The 20662-nt window shown below is 39.3% G+C and overlaps 1 protein-coding gene across 2 annotated transcripts in view; it reads left to right on the forward strand.

Moving 5' to 3' along the window:
- Positions 1 to 20662, forward strand: part of PLXND1 (plexin D1) — an 817829-nt gene that overhangs the window by 555912 nt on the left and 241255 nt on the right. For both annotated transcript variants that reach the window (XM_044078628.1, XM_044078629.1), the window contains exon 15: positions 8916 to 9055. In XM_044078628.1, the coding sequence (XP_043934563.1) occupies positions 8916 to 9055 (140 nt within the window). The remainder of the gene's footprint in view (positions 1 to 8915; positions 9056 to 20662) is intronic.

Genomic DNA, 20662 nt, shown 5'->3' on the forward strand with positions numbered 1-20662 from the left:
TTTTTTCACAAGTGCTTCTAACTGCTACTAATAATTATGTTGTCTTATAATTCAACGACATTTCATTGTAAGTCAGAAACAAGATGTGTTTAAATTGTTTTTAACACTATTTCTCTCTAAACTCTCTCTCCTGTTCTATAGCTTTCTGCCCTGACTTACCCCTGTGAGCTAAGCCCATGAGGACACCTCAAACCTACCTAAACTATTCAGCGCTCTAAATTGCTCAAGCAAACAAACAACCAAAGCAGGCTTCCTAGCTGCCTCATCCCCTTTGTTTTCTGGACTTTTAATCAGGAGGAAACTAAGGAAGTATGTGTAACTACTGCTGAACCCTTACTGATCTACTGTTTTAACCTTGATAATTGTTTTTAGTACACTCGCCTGCCAGGATAGCCAGCAGCCTTAGAATTCCTATCCTAACTTCTATGTTCGTCCCCCCTGACCTACACTAGCTGCCCTCTTCTTTAGTCCAAGTATTCAATGAGGATATCCTAAGTGGAGTAAGACGTATCTTTATTCCAGCCACTTGGTGACACCCTCCCTCATTTAGACTTCACTGCAAATAGTGCAGGTTTTTCTCTCTAAACCCTAACCTTCCTCCATCTCACTGTATCTCCTTAACTCTTCTAGCCCACTCTAGCTGTAACATTTATTTTCCAACTCATTCTCTCTAGTTTCTCATACTTTACTCTCTCCCTACACACCCAGGTCTTTCTCCCTTCTAACTTACCCCTCTGAAAACCTCCTTTCACTGATTGACTCCGAACCTCTCTGGAACTATTTGGTTCTTCCTCTTCCTCTGTACCTCTACTCTTTGCCCACTAGGTGTCACTCTGTCCACATCTAGACTTACAGTACTGGTTTATTCACTTCCATATTCTTCCTATTTTCACCTCTCTCGCTCCTATCCCTTTCCATCTTTGTAGGGCTCTGTGACCCACTCCTCCTTACACTACCTATCTCAAACCTTCTATCTGCTAGCTTTTTCTGTTACTTTTTCCTTCCTCTCTGGACTCTGTGTGTCCCTGCTCGCCCCTGGCTCACTCCACTCCCCTCCCTACCCCCCAATTCCCACCCACCCCCAGGGGTCCTAACCTTATACTTCCCTAGTCACACCCCCTCACTCTTACAACCTATCCTGATCTTTCCCGCTAAAAACTAGACCCCTCCCCTCTGCACAGACTCTTCCCCCCCTCCCTCCTTCCTCTACTGCTAAACCAACCTCTTCTCCTATTACTAGCTTCTCTCCTCTTCCTCAATTAACTTTCTTCCCATAAACTTCCACTCTCTATACCTATACCTATACTCTGTATTCTCCTTTCTCACCCCTACAGATCCTCCTACTAATTCATTCCTTCTTTCCTTTTGCCTTATACCTATAACACCACCTCTCCTACCCTTTCTTCCACTACTACTTTATAACTTCCCTTATATCACCACTTCTACATGACTCCATACTTACCCACCATGTTGATATTCTTAGCATTATTCTCTTCCTCCCTTTATTCTTCTTACCTTCTTACCTTCTTCGAACACCCACTTAAAAATCAGCCAGACTATATAAATAAACATACATCTATCATCCACACCTCTCTTACCTCATTCTTAAATTCTACCTCCACCCCTAGCTATCACCTTCCCAAATTCCATAGGTACTCTCACCTCACCTATGCCTTACCCTCTGATAAAAAAATGAAACAACTAGACCTTCCAAAAAGCAACTTCAAATCCAGACTTAATACCCCTACCTTAGAAGATGGTGATATTCACCCCAACCCTGGCCCTTTATATCCCTCCCCTCAAGTATCTAAACCTAACTTCAGTAACACCCTACTCATAGGACATCTAAATATACGAAGTGTAAACAACAAAGTACACTACTTACATGCCCTGTTAGACATTCACCACTTTGATATTCTGTGCCTCTCAGAGACGTGGCTAAAGCCAGCCACCAAAGACACTGAGATCATACCCCAAGGCTACAATTTATATAGGCTTGATTGTTCTAAACGTAAAGGTGGTGGAGTGGCAATTCTATTTAAGAACCATCTTAGCATCTCCACCCTCCCAGCCTGTCCAACCCAGGATATTAAAGCTGAAGCCATCATTGCTAAACTTCAATTAAATGCTCAAAAAGCTCTTTACATCATCTGTATGTACATACCACCAGGCAACAATATACCGATCTTAGAAGACTTCCTCAGTTGGGTTTCCACCAACTACCCCCAAGAAACTATAATTCTGGGTGACTTTAATATAGACTGGAATACTATTAATAGTGAAAATCCCTCCTGTCATATAAACCTACATGGTTTCACTCAATCCATTACCACTACAACAAGGCTTAATAAACCAAGTAAGAAACAGAGTATCTTAGACTGGATACTCATAAACAAAGTCAATGTCTCATACAAAGTAGGAACTATGCCTGATGACCTCAGTGACCACTGCCTAACCTATATCTCTAGAGAAAAGACTGACTATCAAAACCTCCCTAACACTAGAATAATATGCTCGACCAAACACTTCAAAAGTGACTTATTTCAAAATGATCTCAAAACATGCAACTGGAACCTTTTGAAATCACTTCCTCTTAATGAAGCAGTTTCATTCTTTAACTCAACCTTCCTTTCCATTTTGGATAAACATGCCCCTGAACGCTCTATTAGAATGAAGTCTAATATAGCCCCATGGCTCTCAAAGGAAACAAAGAAATTAATTCATACTAAAAATAAAATTTGGGCCAAATGGAGATACCATAGAATCAGCTCTGACTTTCTTCATTTTCGCCAACTTAGAAATCTTACAAAAAAAGCTATAATCTCTGACAAAAGAAACTACTACTGTGAACTTCAACAAACCCATTTAAATAAACCCAAACAATTCTGGTCTTCAATCAACAAACTCCTTTCACCTGGAACAGCTAAAACTCCCTCCCCCATAAACGCAGACCCAGATACCCCTAACCATACTGCAAACGCTTTTAACTCCTTTTTTATAGAAACCATTCAATCTCTTGCTAGACAACTGAACGCCAATAACTTTTACCCTCCAAATAATCTTGTTGATTCCCCCCACAACTTCACTCTTCATCCTATCTCTACCTCTTTCATCTACAAGCTTATTCTCAAACTGAAACCCTGCACCCCCTCTGCTGATAAACTCCCCTCTCTCTTTCTTCAAAAGGCTGCTAAACAGATTGCATACCCTATATCTATACTCATTAATAGGACTATTCAAGAGGGAACCATACCAGATATATGGAAAGTCTCTCATATCATCCCACTACACAAAGGTGGTAACTCTATTGACTACACTAACTTTAGACCTATTGCTCTTCTCTCACCTCTAGCTAAGATTATGGAAAAATGTATCCATCAGCAACTTGTACAGTATCACTCTTTACACAACATAATAGCCAACTGTCAACATGGCTTTAGACCCCACCATAGCACCTCCACTGCCCTCCTTTCCTTTGTTGACACCATCAACAACTATCGTAACTCCAATCTTTTCACCTCTGCTCTATTCATTGACCTTTCTAAAGCTTTTGACATGGTGAACCACTCTTCCCTTATTAACATCCTTGAATCCCTCTCATTTGATAACCTGGCTATAAAATGGTTTACTTCTTATCTTAGCAACAGACATCAAGCCGTTCATTGGGACAATCATATCTCTTCCTTATTGCCTGTTTCTATTGGAGTCCCACAGGGCTCCATTCTCGGCCCACTTCTCTTCTCCCTTTACATAAACGATCTCAACACTGTAATCCCTCAAGCTACCTGCATCCAATATGCTGACGACTCCACTATTATTTGTTCAGCATCTACCTCTTTAGAGCTACTCTCTCTAACTCAAACTACTTTCAACACTGTAGAAATTTGGTTTACTAGACGGTACCTCCTCCTCAATGCTAAAAAAACGAAACTTCTCCTTTTCACTCCTACCACTCGAGCCTCCCCATTAAATTTCGACATCATGTCTAATGATACCACTGTCATCTCTCCTGACACGACAACTAAACTGCTAGGTATAACCATCGACAACTATCTCACTTTTGATCAACACATCAATAACATCATCAAAACAGTTAACAAAAAAATAGGATAGGATCGTTATACCGTATTAAACCATCTCTTATACCTTCTACCAGAGCTACTATCGCCCACTCCCATCTGATATCTACTCTCTTTTACGCCTCACCTATTTTCACTAACCTTAAGAAGGCTAACCTAAATAAACTAGCAACCTGTTACAATAGCATTGCCCGCTTTGCCACCGGTAACCCTTTTAGAACACATCACTGTCATAACCTAAAACTCCTAGGCTGGCTTGAGCTACAAAACTGCCTTATGATCTCACAACTTACCATTGCCCACAAGATACTTTACTAACCTGATAACACCCCTATACTTTCTCAACTTTTAACCCCTTATAATAATCTTACCTCCCTACGATCTTCTTCTAAACTCATGACCAAATCTGTAAAATCCCATAACTTAGCTGGTGACTCTCTGTTCACCAATACTGTAGGTAGAACATGGAATCAGCTACCCACTGATATCACTCTAATCCCCTCCTTACCACTCTTCAAACAAAAAATCAAACTGTACTTCCAAAATCACTGGCTTTGTTCCTGTAGGACTCCTGACTAACCTTCTTCATTTCCCCTACTCTACTATAACTATACACTGTACTTATTAGCTATACATATACTTTCTTCTTCTCGCCCTGTTGCTCTCCTCTTATGCTCTGACCCACTCCTCCTTTTTCTCTCCCCTGTCCTCTTTTCCATCTTCTTACTTCTTCTCCTTACTGACCTTTGCTTCTCACTCTTCTCCTCCCTTGTATTTCTTCATTAATCCCTGTTTTACTTATTTCTCTCCAACAGATTATCGAAAACAATTTTGCTAATCTTTAGCTGTTTAATTGTGATGCTTCTACTGAACTAGTATATTTTTTTTTGGAGTACCTTAGGTATTTTGTTGTTCTTGTTATTAAATGTATATTCCTATTCTACTCAACTTTTTATTAATATGTCTCTTTGTAATTGATTTATGTGTGGAGCTTTTCTCCCCGGGCCTCTACTGAAAATGGACATATATCCAGCTAGACTAGCCCGGTTAACAAATGTAAAATAAAATAAAATAAAATAAATAAATATGACCCCTTCTCCTAGACTTGGAATAGGGCCTTTCATAGGTTAGTACTAAGCTAACTGCCCTTGGGAGCCATTTTAAGTTAGCCAATTATCCATTGTGAGACTCAAACCCTGCACCTTGTGTTTGTAAGGAACACACCTTAACCATTAGGCCACCCTCCCTTATCATGATTAAAATGTGTTTACATATATAACAACTAAAAGAATGGCAAAAGTGATGCCAAAAACTGATAGATATGGATCAATGTGGTTTTGTGGTGGAGAGGCAAACATTTGACAACACTAACAGAATACCGACGATCCAGAGGGAAGCAGGATGTAAGAAAATATCACTGCTATTGGTGGGTCTTGGTGCAGGAAAAAGCATTTGATAGAGAAAGTTTTTTTTTCAGAAAAAAAAAAGTTGTGTGTATTGACAACATGGAAGACAGAGTTTAAACCTATTAGAGAATGCGCAAACTGTACATCAGCACCCTGATTGGAGAACAAACTTTCTCCAGCAAGGTATTAATGTACAAGTAATGCCTGCTAAAAACTGTCAAGCTGCTGTGGAGCTCGGACTGAAAAAACATAAAGGCCGCCATTATTTTACACTTTCTAAGCAGCACGTTTATTGTTTAGTAAGTGTAAAATAATAAAGAAAAAAATTAAAATAAAAAAAAAAATGTGTGTATGTGTTTACATCTGTGTGTGAGAATGTATGCATGTATGAGAGAGATTGATCGAGCCATTATCTTACACTCGCTAAGCAACACTTTTCCTGTTTAGTGAGTATAAAATAAATGAAACCAAAAAAGTGTGTGCATGTGTGTTTATGTTTCTGTCTGCATGCATGAGTGAATGCATGCATGAAAGCAGAAGAGACTCACGCGTGTATGTGTGTGTGTGTGTGTGTGTGTGTGTGTGTGTGTGTGTGTGTGTGTGTGTGTGAAGAGTGAAGAACATTGAGCAATTGTCTGGCAGCAGCAGCAGTTAAGAGGTTTGCATACCTCTTGACCATACCTCTCAACCTTTCAGCACAAGAAATCTGGACAGAGCCACACATAACAAGGGACAAACTACCAAAAATAAGGACAGATTTTATATATTGCTCTTATAAACTTAGAAAGTTAGTAGAACAACAGGGATTCCATTAGCATGTACAGTATTATCTGAAGGATATGAATTCTGAAACTCAAATGTCTGCCATTATTTAATGATTTCAATCCCCAGTGATTTGCCAGAAAACTACACATTTTATGAGGATGGGATCAAACCACAAGCCAAAAATCTGGACAGTTGAAAGGTATTCTATCTTGACACTTAGCTCAAAATATCTGGATAAACCTAAAATGAACAGGGGCAAAGGCTCAAAATAGGAACATATTTTACTTGATTATTATTATAACTGCGGTGGTGGTGCTGCGGTAGCGTTGTCACCTCATAGCAAGACGTTGTCCTGTTCGATTCTCAGCTAGAGCGTCTTCTGTGTGGAGGCATACGTGAATGGGGTGTGCCTTCGTTGAAGGTTGTGCATCAGGGCTGGTAACCTGGTATGTAAAAATCCATTCCAATCATTAGCGGACCGGAGTTCCGCTGTGGCAACCCCTAACCGGGAAAAGCCGAAAGACACAAACATTTTACTTGATTATTAGGATTTGTGTTAGCGTACATTTTCTGAAACAGAGGTGTGCATGAGACACTGAGTGAGAGCGACAATAAAGATGTTTGCATACCCCTGGACCTTTCAGCTGAAGAAATCTGGATAAATCTTAAAATAAAGAGGGAACAAAGGCTCAAACATAGGAACATATTTTAATTTCTGTTCTTACACAATTATAAACTTGCTTAGTTAAAAGAATTTGTGTTAGTATGAATTTTCTGAAGAAAATAATAGTCTGAAACTGAAACGGGTTACCTTTAGTACACTGAACGACTACAACATCGAAATCCACTGCATCGACATCGCATAACATCGACACCCGGAGAGCCGACGTTCCCCACACAGTAAGGAACCATTTGGCCATCCGGAACTCTGAATCTGCCAATTAAACAAACACACAAATGTGGAGGGCTTCACCCCCACCCACATCCCCCTCACTTAATATTCCAACTCCGAGAATGCACTACAGCGGGGATACGGGGCAGAGATCACACCAATGGCCAAACGGTTCCTTACCATGTGGGGAACATCGGCTTTCTGAGTGTCGATGTTATGCGGTGTCGATGCAGTGGATTTTGATGTTGTGGCCATTCGATGTACTAAAGGTAACCCAACTGAAGCATATGCCATTATTTAGTAACTTCAATCTCCAATGACTGGCAACAAACCAAACATTTTAGGAGTAAGGGACCAAAAGATAAAGTAAATGCCTGGATATTGTTTAAGTGTTATATTTGGATGCAAAATCCTTCCTCCAACACCATTAACATGTACTACAGCAAGTTTGAAACATTAGGCAGAGAAAATATTTTACATCAAAATACATAAAAATAATATAGTGTTTATAAAAGTAAATAAGTAAGTAAAACACAATAACTTTACAGAGAGTCAATTATCTAAGCACAATAATGCCCTCCCAGGTGTGTGTTAATGCGTAATTAATACCCTTCCAGGGGTGTAGAGGCCCCCAGCGGGGATTAATTACACATTAGCACACACCCTGTCAGGCATTGTTGCTTGCTTATCCTAATAATTAAAACTTGTTTCATTAGTGGAAAGCTGTCCTTCTTTCAACCTATTTTCTTTTTTTCTTTAGACAATACAAGGAAAATACCTACATATAGAACAATAGACAGACTGACAGATAAAGAGTGTTTGTATGTCTAATATGTAAGATAATTCTAGTAAGGGCTAGAAAGTTATAGGTCATTGCTTTATTAGAATAAGTAGAGTATGTAGAGAGAACAAGGGTTGACTGCACACACACACACACACACACACACACACACACACACACACACACACACACACACACACACACACACACACACACATACACTCTCTATCAGGTTGTTCTACAAGGGCTCAAGTCCCAAGCACTCAAAAACTACTATCTTGAAGCCAAGGGCTCTGGTGTTGCATACCTCAGGTAGGATGCTGCTTGCCTTGTGCTCAAACCTAAAAGTTCAGACAAGCAGCTGGCGCAGCTTAGCCAAACCCATTCAAGTTTGAGCAAGGTAAATGTGGCAGCCATGCTGAAAGAGGGGCAGGGGGTGAAAGTGTAGATTAAGGAAATATTCAGGAACAGAGTTTTAGGTTTAGGGAGCAGGAGGATGAATTTTAGATTTAGGTAGTGGGAGGTTAAATTTAGGTAGTACAATGGGAGTTTTAGGGTTAGAGAGTGTGAAGTGGATTTTAAGTTTAGGGAATGGGAAGTGAGTCTTAGGTTTAGGGAGTGAGAAGGAAGTATTAGGGTTAGGAAGCAGGAGAGAGAGGTTTAGGTTTAAGGAGAAGGGAGGGAGTTCTAGGGTAAGGGAGCAAGAAGGGTGTTTCAGGGATAGAGTAAGGATTTTGGTAGGCTATATAGGTTTGTAGGATAGGATGTTGGGTGGCCTAAGCATTTGTGGGAGATCAACTTAGTTGGACTTTGAACACTTGTCTTTTCAAGCAAGTAGCAGCAAGCAAGTGTTCATGTGCAAATAACATGAGCTCTTGAAGTACACTCTCTCTATCACCATAATCTAGATTTCTATATAAAAAGTCTGTAAATAAATAAATACAAATAAGTAAAAGTATTAATTTATTTTTATTATTATTTTTTATTTTTAGAAGCCATTGGTCACTAGCATTGAGCCTGACAGTGGCCCCAAAGCTGGAGGAACGAAAGTAACCATCTTTGGTAGTAACCTTCATATTGGGTCAGAAATTCAAGTTTTGGTCAATGGTACAAAAAAGTGTGCACTCATAATGTAAGTGTCTAACAGGTTATTAAATTAAATTCTTAATGTTTGCTAATTAAGAAATAGTCAATGTCTATGTATTTTAAATAAGGCTTTTTTGTTCACTTCTGCTGGTATTTTTGCTAAGATTTTATGCAGTTCTCATCCACTGTATGAAGGTGCCTTCTGAAGAATACTAACCAATTCTTTTTTTATCTTTCTATTGGAATAAGCACTTTTGAGTGCATTAGTCTGATCTGTCAGGATAGCTTAGAGATGTTAACACTATAAAATGATAATGAGCTTGATTTTTCAATTATTTCACTTCTTTCTCTTCTACTTTTATATTTTCCACTGTATAAACTACGGTATTTTGAAAATACTTTCTACATTTTGTAAATATTTAGTGAAATGTTGTTTTTCGTGTGTAAACTGTATACTGTATTACAGATTTTTAATGATTTGTCTAAATTTGTATACTGTCTTATGAAGCTTTTTTCCCCAGGACTCCATTGAAAATGGGCTCTTCTCGGCCCAATGGACTATCCCAGTAAACAAACTGTAAAATATAATAAAAATAAAATAAATACATATTTCCTTTAGTTGCCACTTGCAAATTGGGATTCTGAACAATTCTCTTAACTAGATAGTGAGCTTTTCAGTTTCTCCTAAAAATGAATGTTTGTGTTTAATGAGTCTTACATGTCAAATAAATGAATGAATGAATGAATGAGTGAATGAATGAATGAGTGAATGCAGAATCATAGCTGGATCATTTGGCACCTGATGCCTTTCCCTAATCTGATAACCTTCAATGCTAAGTCATGGAGCAAAAAAAAAAATCTATTCTCCAATCTGAGTGGTCTTCCCTTCTCTCCTCTCTCCTAAGGACAAGCACCAGGTCCTAATGCCCTACATCTTCATGCTAAAGGTCCATTCTCTGACCCAGTGCTTCTTCCGTCCTTTGAAAAAGTGCCAGGTTCTAACACTCTATTACTACTACTATTCACTCTTACATTTCACATGTGGAGCAAAAAAACTCAAACAACTGACACCCAGGGAAACTGCTCCTTTGCTCCACCCTAGCTATATTTATGAATGAACAATATACACAGTTGTAAACACATGGTTTGGGTGACACAAAATAGTCTATATAAATTATTTCTTAATTTTGTGTATCAAGCAAAATGTAGTTAGTCATCGAATGTAGAATGTATTATATTGGTTGTAGAGTTCTTCTGAAGTGTAAAAATTAGGTGAGGATAGCCATTTCTCAAGTGTAAGTTTTTTTTGCTATGACTGTTTCTCAGGTGTTCCAAGTTCTGTTCAGTGCTGAGATTTTGGAAGGGCCATACAAAGTAGAATGAGAGTGAACAGCTAATGTCAGCTCTCCTATCCCAAGGGAAGGGTGTTGACAGTGTAAGGATAAACTATTATCAAGACAGAATTCTGTCTAGGGAAGACTAATTGTCTTAAGTTTATTCTGCTGATAATGATAATTTAATAGCTAGGCACATGCACACACATACACACACACACACACACACACACACACACACACACACACACACACACACACACATATATTCATGTGTGTATGTGTATTCAATAGTGCTTTCTCTGTTATCAGCTGATTTCAACTCTTCTGTTTTAAGTATTTGGAATATAACTTCCTTACAGAATAAATGAAAGGTAGGTAGAAATCTCTACTCCTAAACAGCAGACTCCCAAATCCAAGCTATCTCAGGCAACTCCTCTCATTAAAAGATGGAGACATTCACCCAAACCCAGGCCCAACAACAACTCCTATCACTCTCCATAACCCCAACCAATCCACTATGTATTCCATTACTAAACCATCTAACTTGCTCCTTTTAGCACATCTCAATATACGCAGCATTAACAATAAAATTGCTCAACTCCATGCTCTCTTAGAAGTCTACTCCTTTGACATTCTCTGTTTAATAAAAACATGGCTAAAACCTGTAACCAGACAATGAAATCATCCCACCCGGATATAATATCCTGAGACTCGACCATGTAGCCAAGAAGGGGGGGGGGTTGCTATTCTATTTAAATCAGGGTTACAGTTAACCACGTATGACTGTAAACCACCTCTAAATTCCAGTGTAGAAATTCTCATATCCAAACTTCAATTTAACAATGACAAATCCATCTATATTATCTGTATCTATCTACCTCCTGGTAATAACAATACCACCATAGAAAATATCCTTTGCTGGCTATCTCAACACCTTCCCCAAGAAACCATAATCCTAGGTGATATAAACATTGATTGGAATTGCAGTAGTAGCAGCCACCCTACCAGCCACATTGACCTATATGTTTTTTCTCAAACCATTACCTCCCCCACCAGGATAAACAAACCTAACAAGAAAGTAAGCACATTAGACTGGATTCTCATAAATAACCATCCTCAAATATATGAATCTGGAACCCTCCCTGATGACATAAGTGGCCACTCACTTACCTACATCATCAGGCATAAAGCCAATGCTCCCATTCCAACCACTATCAGAAATATCAGATCCAAGAAGAACTTTAACCCTGATCTCTTCCAAAGGGAACTAAGAGGATGCAATTGGTCTCCCTTAAAATACCTCCCTATGGAAGAAACTGTTAAATACTTTAATTCTAACTTCCTAGCCATTCTCAACCACCATGCACCAACCAGCTCAATTAGAATCAAGACCAAACCCGCCCCATGGCTTTCAAAAGAAACCAAACATAAAATCCATCTCAGAAATAAATACTGGGCCAAATGGAGAATGACTAAAAACCCTGTAGACCAACAAAATTTCAGACAGCTAAGAAATGACACTAAGAAAGCTACACTGTACTACATCCAGGCCAATCCATTACACCAAACCCACAAAACACAGACCAGGAAAATCCCACGCATACTGCCAATGCCTTCAGTAACTGCGGTGGTGGTGCTGCGGTAGCACTGTCGCCTCACAGTAAGACGCTGTCCGGTTCAATTCTCAGCTAGAGCGTCTTCTGCATGGAGACATGAGTAAATGGGTGTACCTTCGTTGAAGGTTGTGCGTCAGGGCCAGCAACTCAGCATGTAAAAATCTACTGCCAATCGTTAGCAGACCGGAGTTCCGATGTGGCGATCCGTAACCGGGAAAAGCCGAAAGACACAACAACAACTGCCAATGCCTTCAATACCTTTTTCACTGATGCTATCCAAACACTAGCCAGTCAGCTATCACCTAATAACTTCACTTTACCTTCCTATAACAAAACACCACTCCCTCCATTTCTCTTCCAACCAGTCCTAACAACCCATATTCTTACCCTTATCCAAAAACTGAAACCAGGCCCTCCTTCAGCAGACCAACTACCTGCTGAATATCTACATAAATCTGCCAAGGCTATTGCTTACCCCATCTCCATTCTGATGATTAGAACTATTAGCGAAGGTCACATCCCTAACATCTGGAAAGTCTCCCATATTATCCCCCTTCATAAAGGTGGAAACTCCACCAAATTCTCCAACTACCGTCCCATAGCCCTTCTTTCTCCTTTGGCAAAGATCATGGAGAAATGCATCCATAGGCAATTGCTAGACCACCTAATCCAAAATAATTTACTTTCCAGCTGTCAACATGGTTTCAGACCTTCCCACAGCACTACCACTGCCCTCCTTTCCTTTACTGATTGTATTAACTAACAAAAAATGAAATTTTAATATGCTTTCCTCTGCACTATTTATCGATCTGTCCAAAGCATTCGATATGGTAAATCACCAAATTCACATAAATATACTCAAATCCCTGTCATTAGATGCACTCTCTATAAAATAGTTCCAGTCCTACTTAGAGTGTTGTGCCATAGCACAGCCTGTTGTCTTTTATCTATCTACCCACCTGCCCATTAATCTTGGTGTCCAACAGGGTTACATATTAGGACCTTTCCTTTTCTCCATATTTGTCAACGACCTTCATCTAGCAATCCCCCAAGCTACATGCATACAATACGCAGATGACTCCACACTTATATGCTCAGCCACATCCACTTCTAAACTTCACTCCCTTACACAAAAAGTATTTAACACAGTTGAACAATGGTTCACACAGTGTTGCCTTCTCTTGAACCCCCAAAAAACTAAACTCCTCCTTTTCAATCCTACTCATATGTCCTCTCCCATAGATTTTTCAGTTACATCCACTAATGGAACCATTATATCACCAGACCCATCTACCAAACTACTTGGTATCACCATTGACAACAACCTTAACTTTGACATCCACATCAACAATACTATAAAAACTGTTAACAAAAAACTTGGCTCTCTCTACAGAATTAAACCCTTCCTTTCACCTACAGCCAGAACAACTATTGCACACACTCATCTAATCTCCACACTCCTCTATGCCTCATCTATTTTCACTAATCTATCTAAGAATAACCTCAACAAAATAGAAATCTCCTACAATAACAAAGCCAGATTTGCTACAGGCAACCCATTTAGAATCCACCATTGCTTTAATTTAAAGCAGCTAGAATGGCTGCAACTACAGAATCTGCTCAAATACCACCAACTAACCATTGCCCATAAGACTCTTTATCAATCTTGCAATACTCCTATTCTATCTACCCTCATCACCCCTATAATAATCTGAAGTCCTTAGGTTCATCTCACCTAGTAAACACATCTAAATCTAACAGGGCTGGGGTTTATCTCTTCTCTAATTGTTTTTCTTTCGGCTTTTCCCGGTTAGGGGTCGCCACAGCAGAACTCTGGTCCGCTAATGATTGGCATTAGAGTTTTTTACCGGTGCAGAGTTGCCAGCTCAATGCCCAACCTTCGACGAAGGCACGCCTATTCTAGGCATGTCTTTTGAATGCCACTCGACCGCGGGGAGGACATGCAGACTCCACACAGAAGGTGCTCCAGCCGAGAATCGAACGGGAGAACCTCTTGCTGTGAGGCAACAACGCTACCACTGCACCGTGTCGTGGTGACTTACTGTTGGAAAATCCAGGAATCTTCTCCCCAGCAACCTTTCCTCACTTTCCTCTATATCACTCTTCAGAACAGAACAGACTGAAACTTTTCCTCAGAACACACTGGTTATGCCCCTGTACTAAACCTGACTAGTTATCTATTCTATCCAAATTATGTTCTGCCTACCTTATTCTTCTCATTAACTGTTCTGTCTTCCTTATTAACAACAATTACCATTTCCCTCTACATTTCATTATTTCCATCCCTGTGGATACTTATTGTTGGGAAAACTCTTTAGTAATATAGTTATACATTAAACTGCCTCTTGTTTTTATTATGTATTGTACCTGTATGTTGTATTGCACCTGCATCTTACACTGTTATGATTTCTGTCCTCACTGAATATTTCTGTGTTAACCAGAAATGTCCGTTGTATATATGATTGAAGTTGTTTTATGTTATTGCTGTTGTTTTATTTGTTTATCATGGAGCTTATCTCCCCGGGCCTCTACTGAAAATGGACATGTATCCAGTTAGACTAGCCCAGTCAACAAATGTAAAATAAAAAAATAAATAAATTAAAAAGAAATGTGCATGAAGATGTTTATGTAAAGTAGTGGGCAGCTTACATTTATAATCAGATAAAACTACAGTTTTGAATAAAATGGCAAATACATTCAAGCACTGAGACAGAAAGCTGTAACAAGTGTTTTGCTAACACTGAACTTCTTACATAATGGGTTTTAACCCTAAGGGATACATACAATTTTACCTGCATGGCGAAACAGACAAGGTACACAAGCTGGTTAGTTGAGACTTAGATGCATTTAGAGTCAATACAGGCTTACTAACACTGAAGCATTTACAGACATTTTGGTCACACATTTTATACAGGAAGCTGGGAAGTACCCTCCAGTTTATACCCCAGGGATTACTTCAGTGTCACTGCTTGACAGAGGCACAGCAAAATAATAGGCATAATTTTATTCAAACTAAAGGGGTGGCGAAAGCCAAATAACTATGGGCTAGGCTTATAAATGCCCTTGGGCAGATAGCCTAGTATGAACCTATGAACCTATGAACCTATGTAGTAGTTGGGATTCAGACCTGAGCATTGAATACATTTTACTTTGTGGAAGCAGCAGCCCCTAGAATTATCTTATAGGTTAACTGTTTTAATTCATAGATTCATAGTTGATTAGTAGGCTAATGGCAGAAGAGCCTTTACAAGCCTAGCCAAGAATATCCAGGCTATGACAATATTATATCTTAATTCCCCAGATATGGGATGGGGTAGTATCAGGATAGTAGGGCTTTGGGTGTTGGAGCCCCAAGTCATTTTACAGACTGCCTCTGAAAATAAGAGACATGAGCAGTACCCCAGGTGTGAATTTATGGTTCCCCATCCATTTGTCCAAATTCTTTTTGAAGAGAATGAGGGACTGGCTTTGTTTTATGAAGATGGAATGTTTATTCCATAGACAGGGTAGCCTTTGGGATATGCATTTGTATCTCCAACAAGTTCTGTTCATCACAAATAAGGTTCAGGTCCATGGAACACTTAACCCTCATATAATTTTTCTTGTGAATATGTGACATTTTCATCAGGGCTGGATCAGAGAATGCCTTGTAGGTCAGGCATAAGTTACCTGTCAATAAATGATATAAAGTAGGAGTAAAGGGATAGGGCCTTTATTCAGTCTGTGTAAGGCATGTGTCTTACACTTTGCATTCTTTGGTGAGAAACCTCTGGGGCCACTCCAGTTGGTATAACTGCCTGGTTAGGTACATGCAGAAGGGAGTATTGTATTTAATTATGGGCCTGATGAGGGCCATGTACAATGGCACAATTACTTCCTTTGATCTTGATGCCATGCCTTTACTTATAAGTTGAGCCACACAGAAGGATTTCCTCACTAAAGTAGCTACCTGGTGGTCAAATTTAGGTTGTTATGTATCTGTGTTCCTAGATCCCTCACCACTGGGTCTACTTTTAGGGATGTGCTATCAATATTATAATTTGCAGAGATATCTGATTTACCAAAGGGTATAATTACTCATTTTTAGCATTCAGTCTCAGACCATGGTTTTGGCACCAGATGTTTGTGATTTTTAGGCCTGTTTGTAGGATGTCCACATCATTCGAGGATTCAATGATTGCTCCCAGCTTACAGTATTCAGCAAACTTGGTGAATCAGAGGCTCCCTGCATTGGCCTTCACTTCATAGAAGTATATACCAAACAAGAGGGGTCCCAATACTGAATCCTGTGGAACACTGCTAGTAACAAGTTTCTTACTGGAAGTGGATTGACCTACTCAGAAAACGTGTCATGTCAGTGAGCCAGTTTGCTATCCATATTACGATATAGGGGTTTAAGCTTAACTCAGTAAGTTTATCTATGATCCCTGAGTGGGAGATTGTGCTAAAAGCTTTGGCCAGGTCTAGATAAGCGGTGTGTACCCTTTTAACTTCATCCATGACCATGGTGACTTTCTCAAAGAAGTCCACCAGTTTAAGTAGGCAAGATCTCCCTTTGACAAAGTCAAATTGGATCTGGTCCAGTGTTTGGAGAGTTCCTATGTCATTATTGATCAGTTCCATGATAATTCTCTCCATGGCCTTGCAGATAAGACTGGTCAAGCTTATGGATCTTTAGTTCCCTGGGTTAGTTGATGGGGCCCCTTGTGCAGAGGAGCAACTATTGCAATCCTCCATTCCTTTGTTACAAAGTCCATCCAAAGGCTATGGTTAAAGAGGGTTTCTAGTGGCCCCAATACATTCTGTTTTAAGCTATTTAAGCTATTTAAGAAGCATCCTGGGATGTTTTTGGGACCCATGGAGGCTGTATTTTTGGCTTTAGTAAGCACAGTAAGGACCGGTTCCCTAATAACGACTGGTAGGGGATGGTTGCAGGTATTTCTTTGGGTGTGGTAGGAGGTGATGAGGGGGAGAAATTTTGAACTGAATTATTTGCCTGCAGGTTTGCTGTAGTTTCAGGCTGAGTGTAAGTGTTGCTATTCATGATTAACTCGGCACATTGTTGAGCATTTCCCTTGAGGATACAAACATAATTAAAAAAAAAAGCCTTATGGTTATCTTTCACCTGGGAGGCTGTCTTTGCCTCATAGTTTGCTTTGCCAGATTTAACCAGCTATCTAATTTGTTTGCTTAGACTGGTGAGTGTCTTTTAGCACTGTTTCATCTGATCCTTCTTGGCTTTGGAGAGGATTCTTTCTCCTTTTGTTCATAGGTTCATAGGTAGGTACTAGGCTATTGGCCCTAGGGCCTATATAAGCCTAGCCAAAGGTACCCTGGCTTTTGCCACCCAAGAAAATTATTTTCCAGTGCCACTGTTGAGCAGAGCCACAGAAGTGATCTCCGGGGTGAATTTCCTATCTCCCATCCAATCATCAAGATTTTTCTTGAAGATCGCTAATGAGGAGCTTTGTTTGACATAGATAGTTAGTTTGTTCCAGAGTATGGAAAGTCTCTGGGACAGGAATCTATCCCTCCAGCATGTTCTGTTTATTGTGGTGACAAGGTTTAGGTCCCTAGACCGTGTAGCTCATAGGGATTGGGATTTCTTTAAGTGGAGCATGTCTAAAAGCTCTGGGTTTGACATAGCTTTGTGTGTTAGGCAGAGATCGCTCTGAGTGTTGAATAGCCTATTTATACTTAGGTGGCCCTGAAGGTAGATCACATAAGTATACTAAGCCATGTAGTTTACATGTGAGAACAGCATTGTTAAGATAATATGTCTGTGACAGAGAAGTACTAAATTCATATCAAAACTTTCTCATATGACCAAAAGCTGGCCACTTAGCATAGGGTTTCAATGAGTATTTAGTTTACTTTGTCTTTCATATAACTGCATGTGGCATAACACTAACCGTCATTTATTTTACATAAAGTAAAATCACAACCTCCAGTATTCTGCACAATAGAAACAGTGTTCCTCTACTGAAACTCTGCAGTATTTTCAACATGTAGGGTCTGAGATACACACTATTTTTGTAGGTTGCACCACATGTTTACTAATGTTGCCTACTCCCTCATTTACCGATTAGTAGCACTCACATCCATTGCAACAATACAACTGCAACATTTGTGTTGCATAATCAATGTCGTTGTAAAGCATGCATGTCATCATCACATCCAAGGTTCATCTTCTATTTGCACGTGCACCGTGCACCACAGCTACCCATGTTGCGTGGTTGTATGATTTACTAACCAAGAAGAAACTTTGCAGTATGGAGGGGGTGATGTTCACTTCCTAAATTATGTTATGCACTTAGTTCACTTAATAAAAATCGAACTGTAAAATATAACAATAAAATACATGCTACAGAATAATCAAATAGAAAATATTAGGTAGTTTACAGCTGAGTTAAAAAATGTAATATCCTTTACTGAAACACACAAACAAGCAATCCTAGTTGAGTATATGTATTGCAACTGAATCTCTTCTTGAATCAAGGTCATTTAGATAGCGAAGAGCTTGTCATGACATTTAAGTTTCAGGAAAGGGACAATGGCAAACAGACTCCAGAAGCACAGGTTATTTTTATTTCCTCCCTATGTTGCTCTTCTCCACTTTGCCATTTCTGGGCATCTTCCTCTGCTACATTTGTGCAGATCTACAGTAGAAGTACAATGTGGGAAGTGAGAAACTACCCTGTTATATATACTGTAACATGAAAATGAGTCTTGACATCAAAGTGTCTGATCCCCAACTCCTTGTCTTTCAGCAGGGAATTTCTCTGCATAGTGGCTTAGTCCCATAGCATTTGTTTACTATATTTTTTGCTGGTCAGGAATATTCAGTATGGGGAAAATACATTCATAGTGAAGTTTTATGTGGAAAGAAAAGCCTGAGGTCAGAAGCTTATTCAAAAGCTGTTACAGACAAAAATAGTTATATACCTAATTATCCATTCAACAAATCAGTTAGTAAGTCCAAACATCTCTATAGTTAATACATTTTTATATGGATAACTGTATGTACAAAACATAACTCAAAATACAACATACCAGGATTCTTTACTGCAGTCTTTGCACAAACATCAAGGACTTTGTAGCTGACCACAAGGAATAGTAGTAGCTAAGTCACCTTATGCTTTATTGCAGGTATTAGTTTATTTAGTCACTAAGTCTAGCAGACCAAATGGGTTTCCAACAAAAAGAATTAGAACTTCCCATGTGGGCCAGTAACATCAGAGGTAGTTATATTAAGCAGGGGGAGAGCTCCCTACATGGGGATGGGGGGACAAGTCTAAGCCTTTCTTCAGAAGCCTGTTTACTCTGGCAAGTCTGACTTACTGGTTTTTGGTTTTGATGCGATGGTCAAAGATCTCAAGCATCATATTTCTTAGTACATTATGCTGACTTGCATAATTAATTATTCATATGGGTAGCATTCAGAGTGTTATTTTTAACTGTACAGATCTGACGTGTTGGAGCTTAAAATTCTGATCCCTGAGGTCCAAACCTCAATTTCTGCATCCCACTGTAGATGTCTTAGCCATATGGGTATGTCAGGTATTGTTATCCCCTTCTGTAAGTACTCCTAAATACAGTACCGACTGTTAAAAACGAAATCTATCACTTTGTCACTGACTCACCCTCTAATGAGCACCACTGCTTCACCCGTAAAACAGCCAAATGGCCTCCAGTACAGCATAGAGTAGACCTGCTACTCAGCCAACTCATTCCCACCACTAGCTGCCAGACACACACACATAATCTGCAACCTCAACCCCCTACCACTCCAACCTCCTACAAACCAGGCTACACTGCAGCTCTTTCTCCAACCTTGCTCCTAAAATTTGGGAATCCCTCCCAGCCACCTAAAGGAACTACAGTACCCCTTCTCCACCTTCAAAGATGAACTTAAAAGATTCCTCACACCAAATCAATCTGCAGTTACCTTTCAGTGGCCATGTCACATAAGGGCCTCTCCAACCTCTAGCATTACCCTCTTCAGCTACTAACTCCCCCACCATCCTCCGCCCTGAGTTTCATTACCCCACATTTCAACCATGATGTAAACCTAAAATATAATCACATGAATTGTAACATTTGCATTTCTTTCATACTTGTTGCTATATCTATTTATTGCTACTGTACAGTTTTTGTTATATAATGCTACTTTCTATTTTGTTTTGGAAATGTACAGCTTACTGCCTCTCTGTTCTCTCTTTTATTTCCTTCTTTGTGAATTATTTCACCAGGTCAGTACCTGCAAATAGTCAGTTGTGATCAGTGTACCACCCTGGTAATCAAATGTAAAACAGAAAAAAAATAAAATAAAACAAAGGAATAATAATAGGGTAACAGTAAAATGTTTATCTGTGTCCATAGTACACGCAAAGATTACATTTTCCTTATTATATTTTAATATAAAGGGTGTATAGCACAGGTTGTGACTGGGCATTAGTTTTGTAATGAGAAGGTATGAATAGTAAGAAGTTTGCTCTCAAAAAAGGTTAAGTCAGTGTCATTAAGTAGGAAATGTTTTAAGTTAAGCCTTAAGTCACATTGTTTTTAGGCTAAATGTGAACTATACACAGTTTTAGAATAAGATGGGGAGCAGACAGTGCTAGAATGTTTAAATATTGTAGGAGTTTTGTGTGCAACAAATTAGCTGATGCTATAGCT

Source organism: Protopterus annectens, chromosome 7.part1, assembly GCF_019279795.1.
Source record: "Protopterus annectens isolate FY-2018-M chromosome 7.part1, PAN1.0, whole genome shotgun sequence".
NCBI classification, from domain to species: domain Eukaryota; kingdom Metazoa; phylum Chordata; order Ceratodontiformes; family Protopteridae; genus Protopterus; species Protopterus annectens.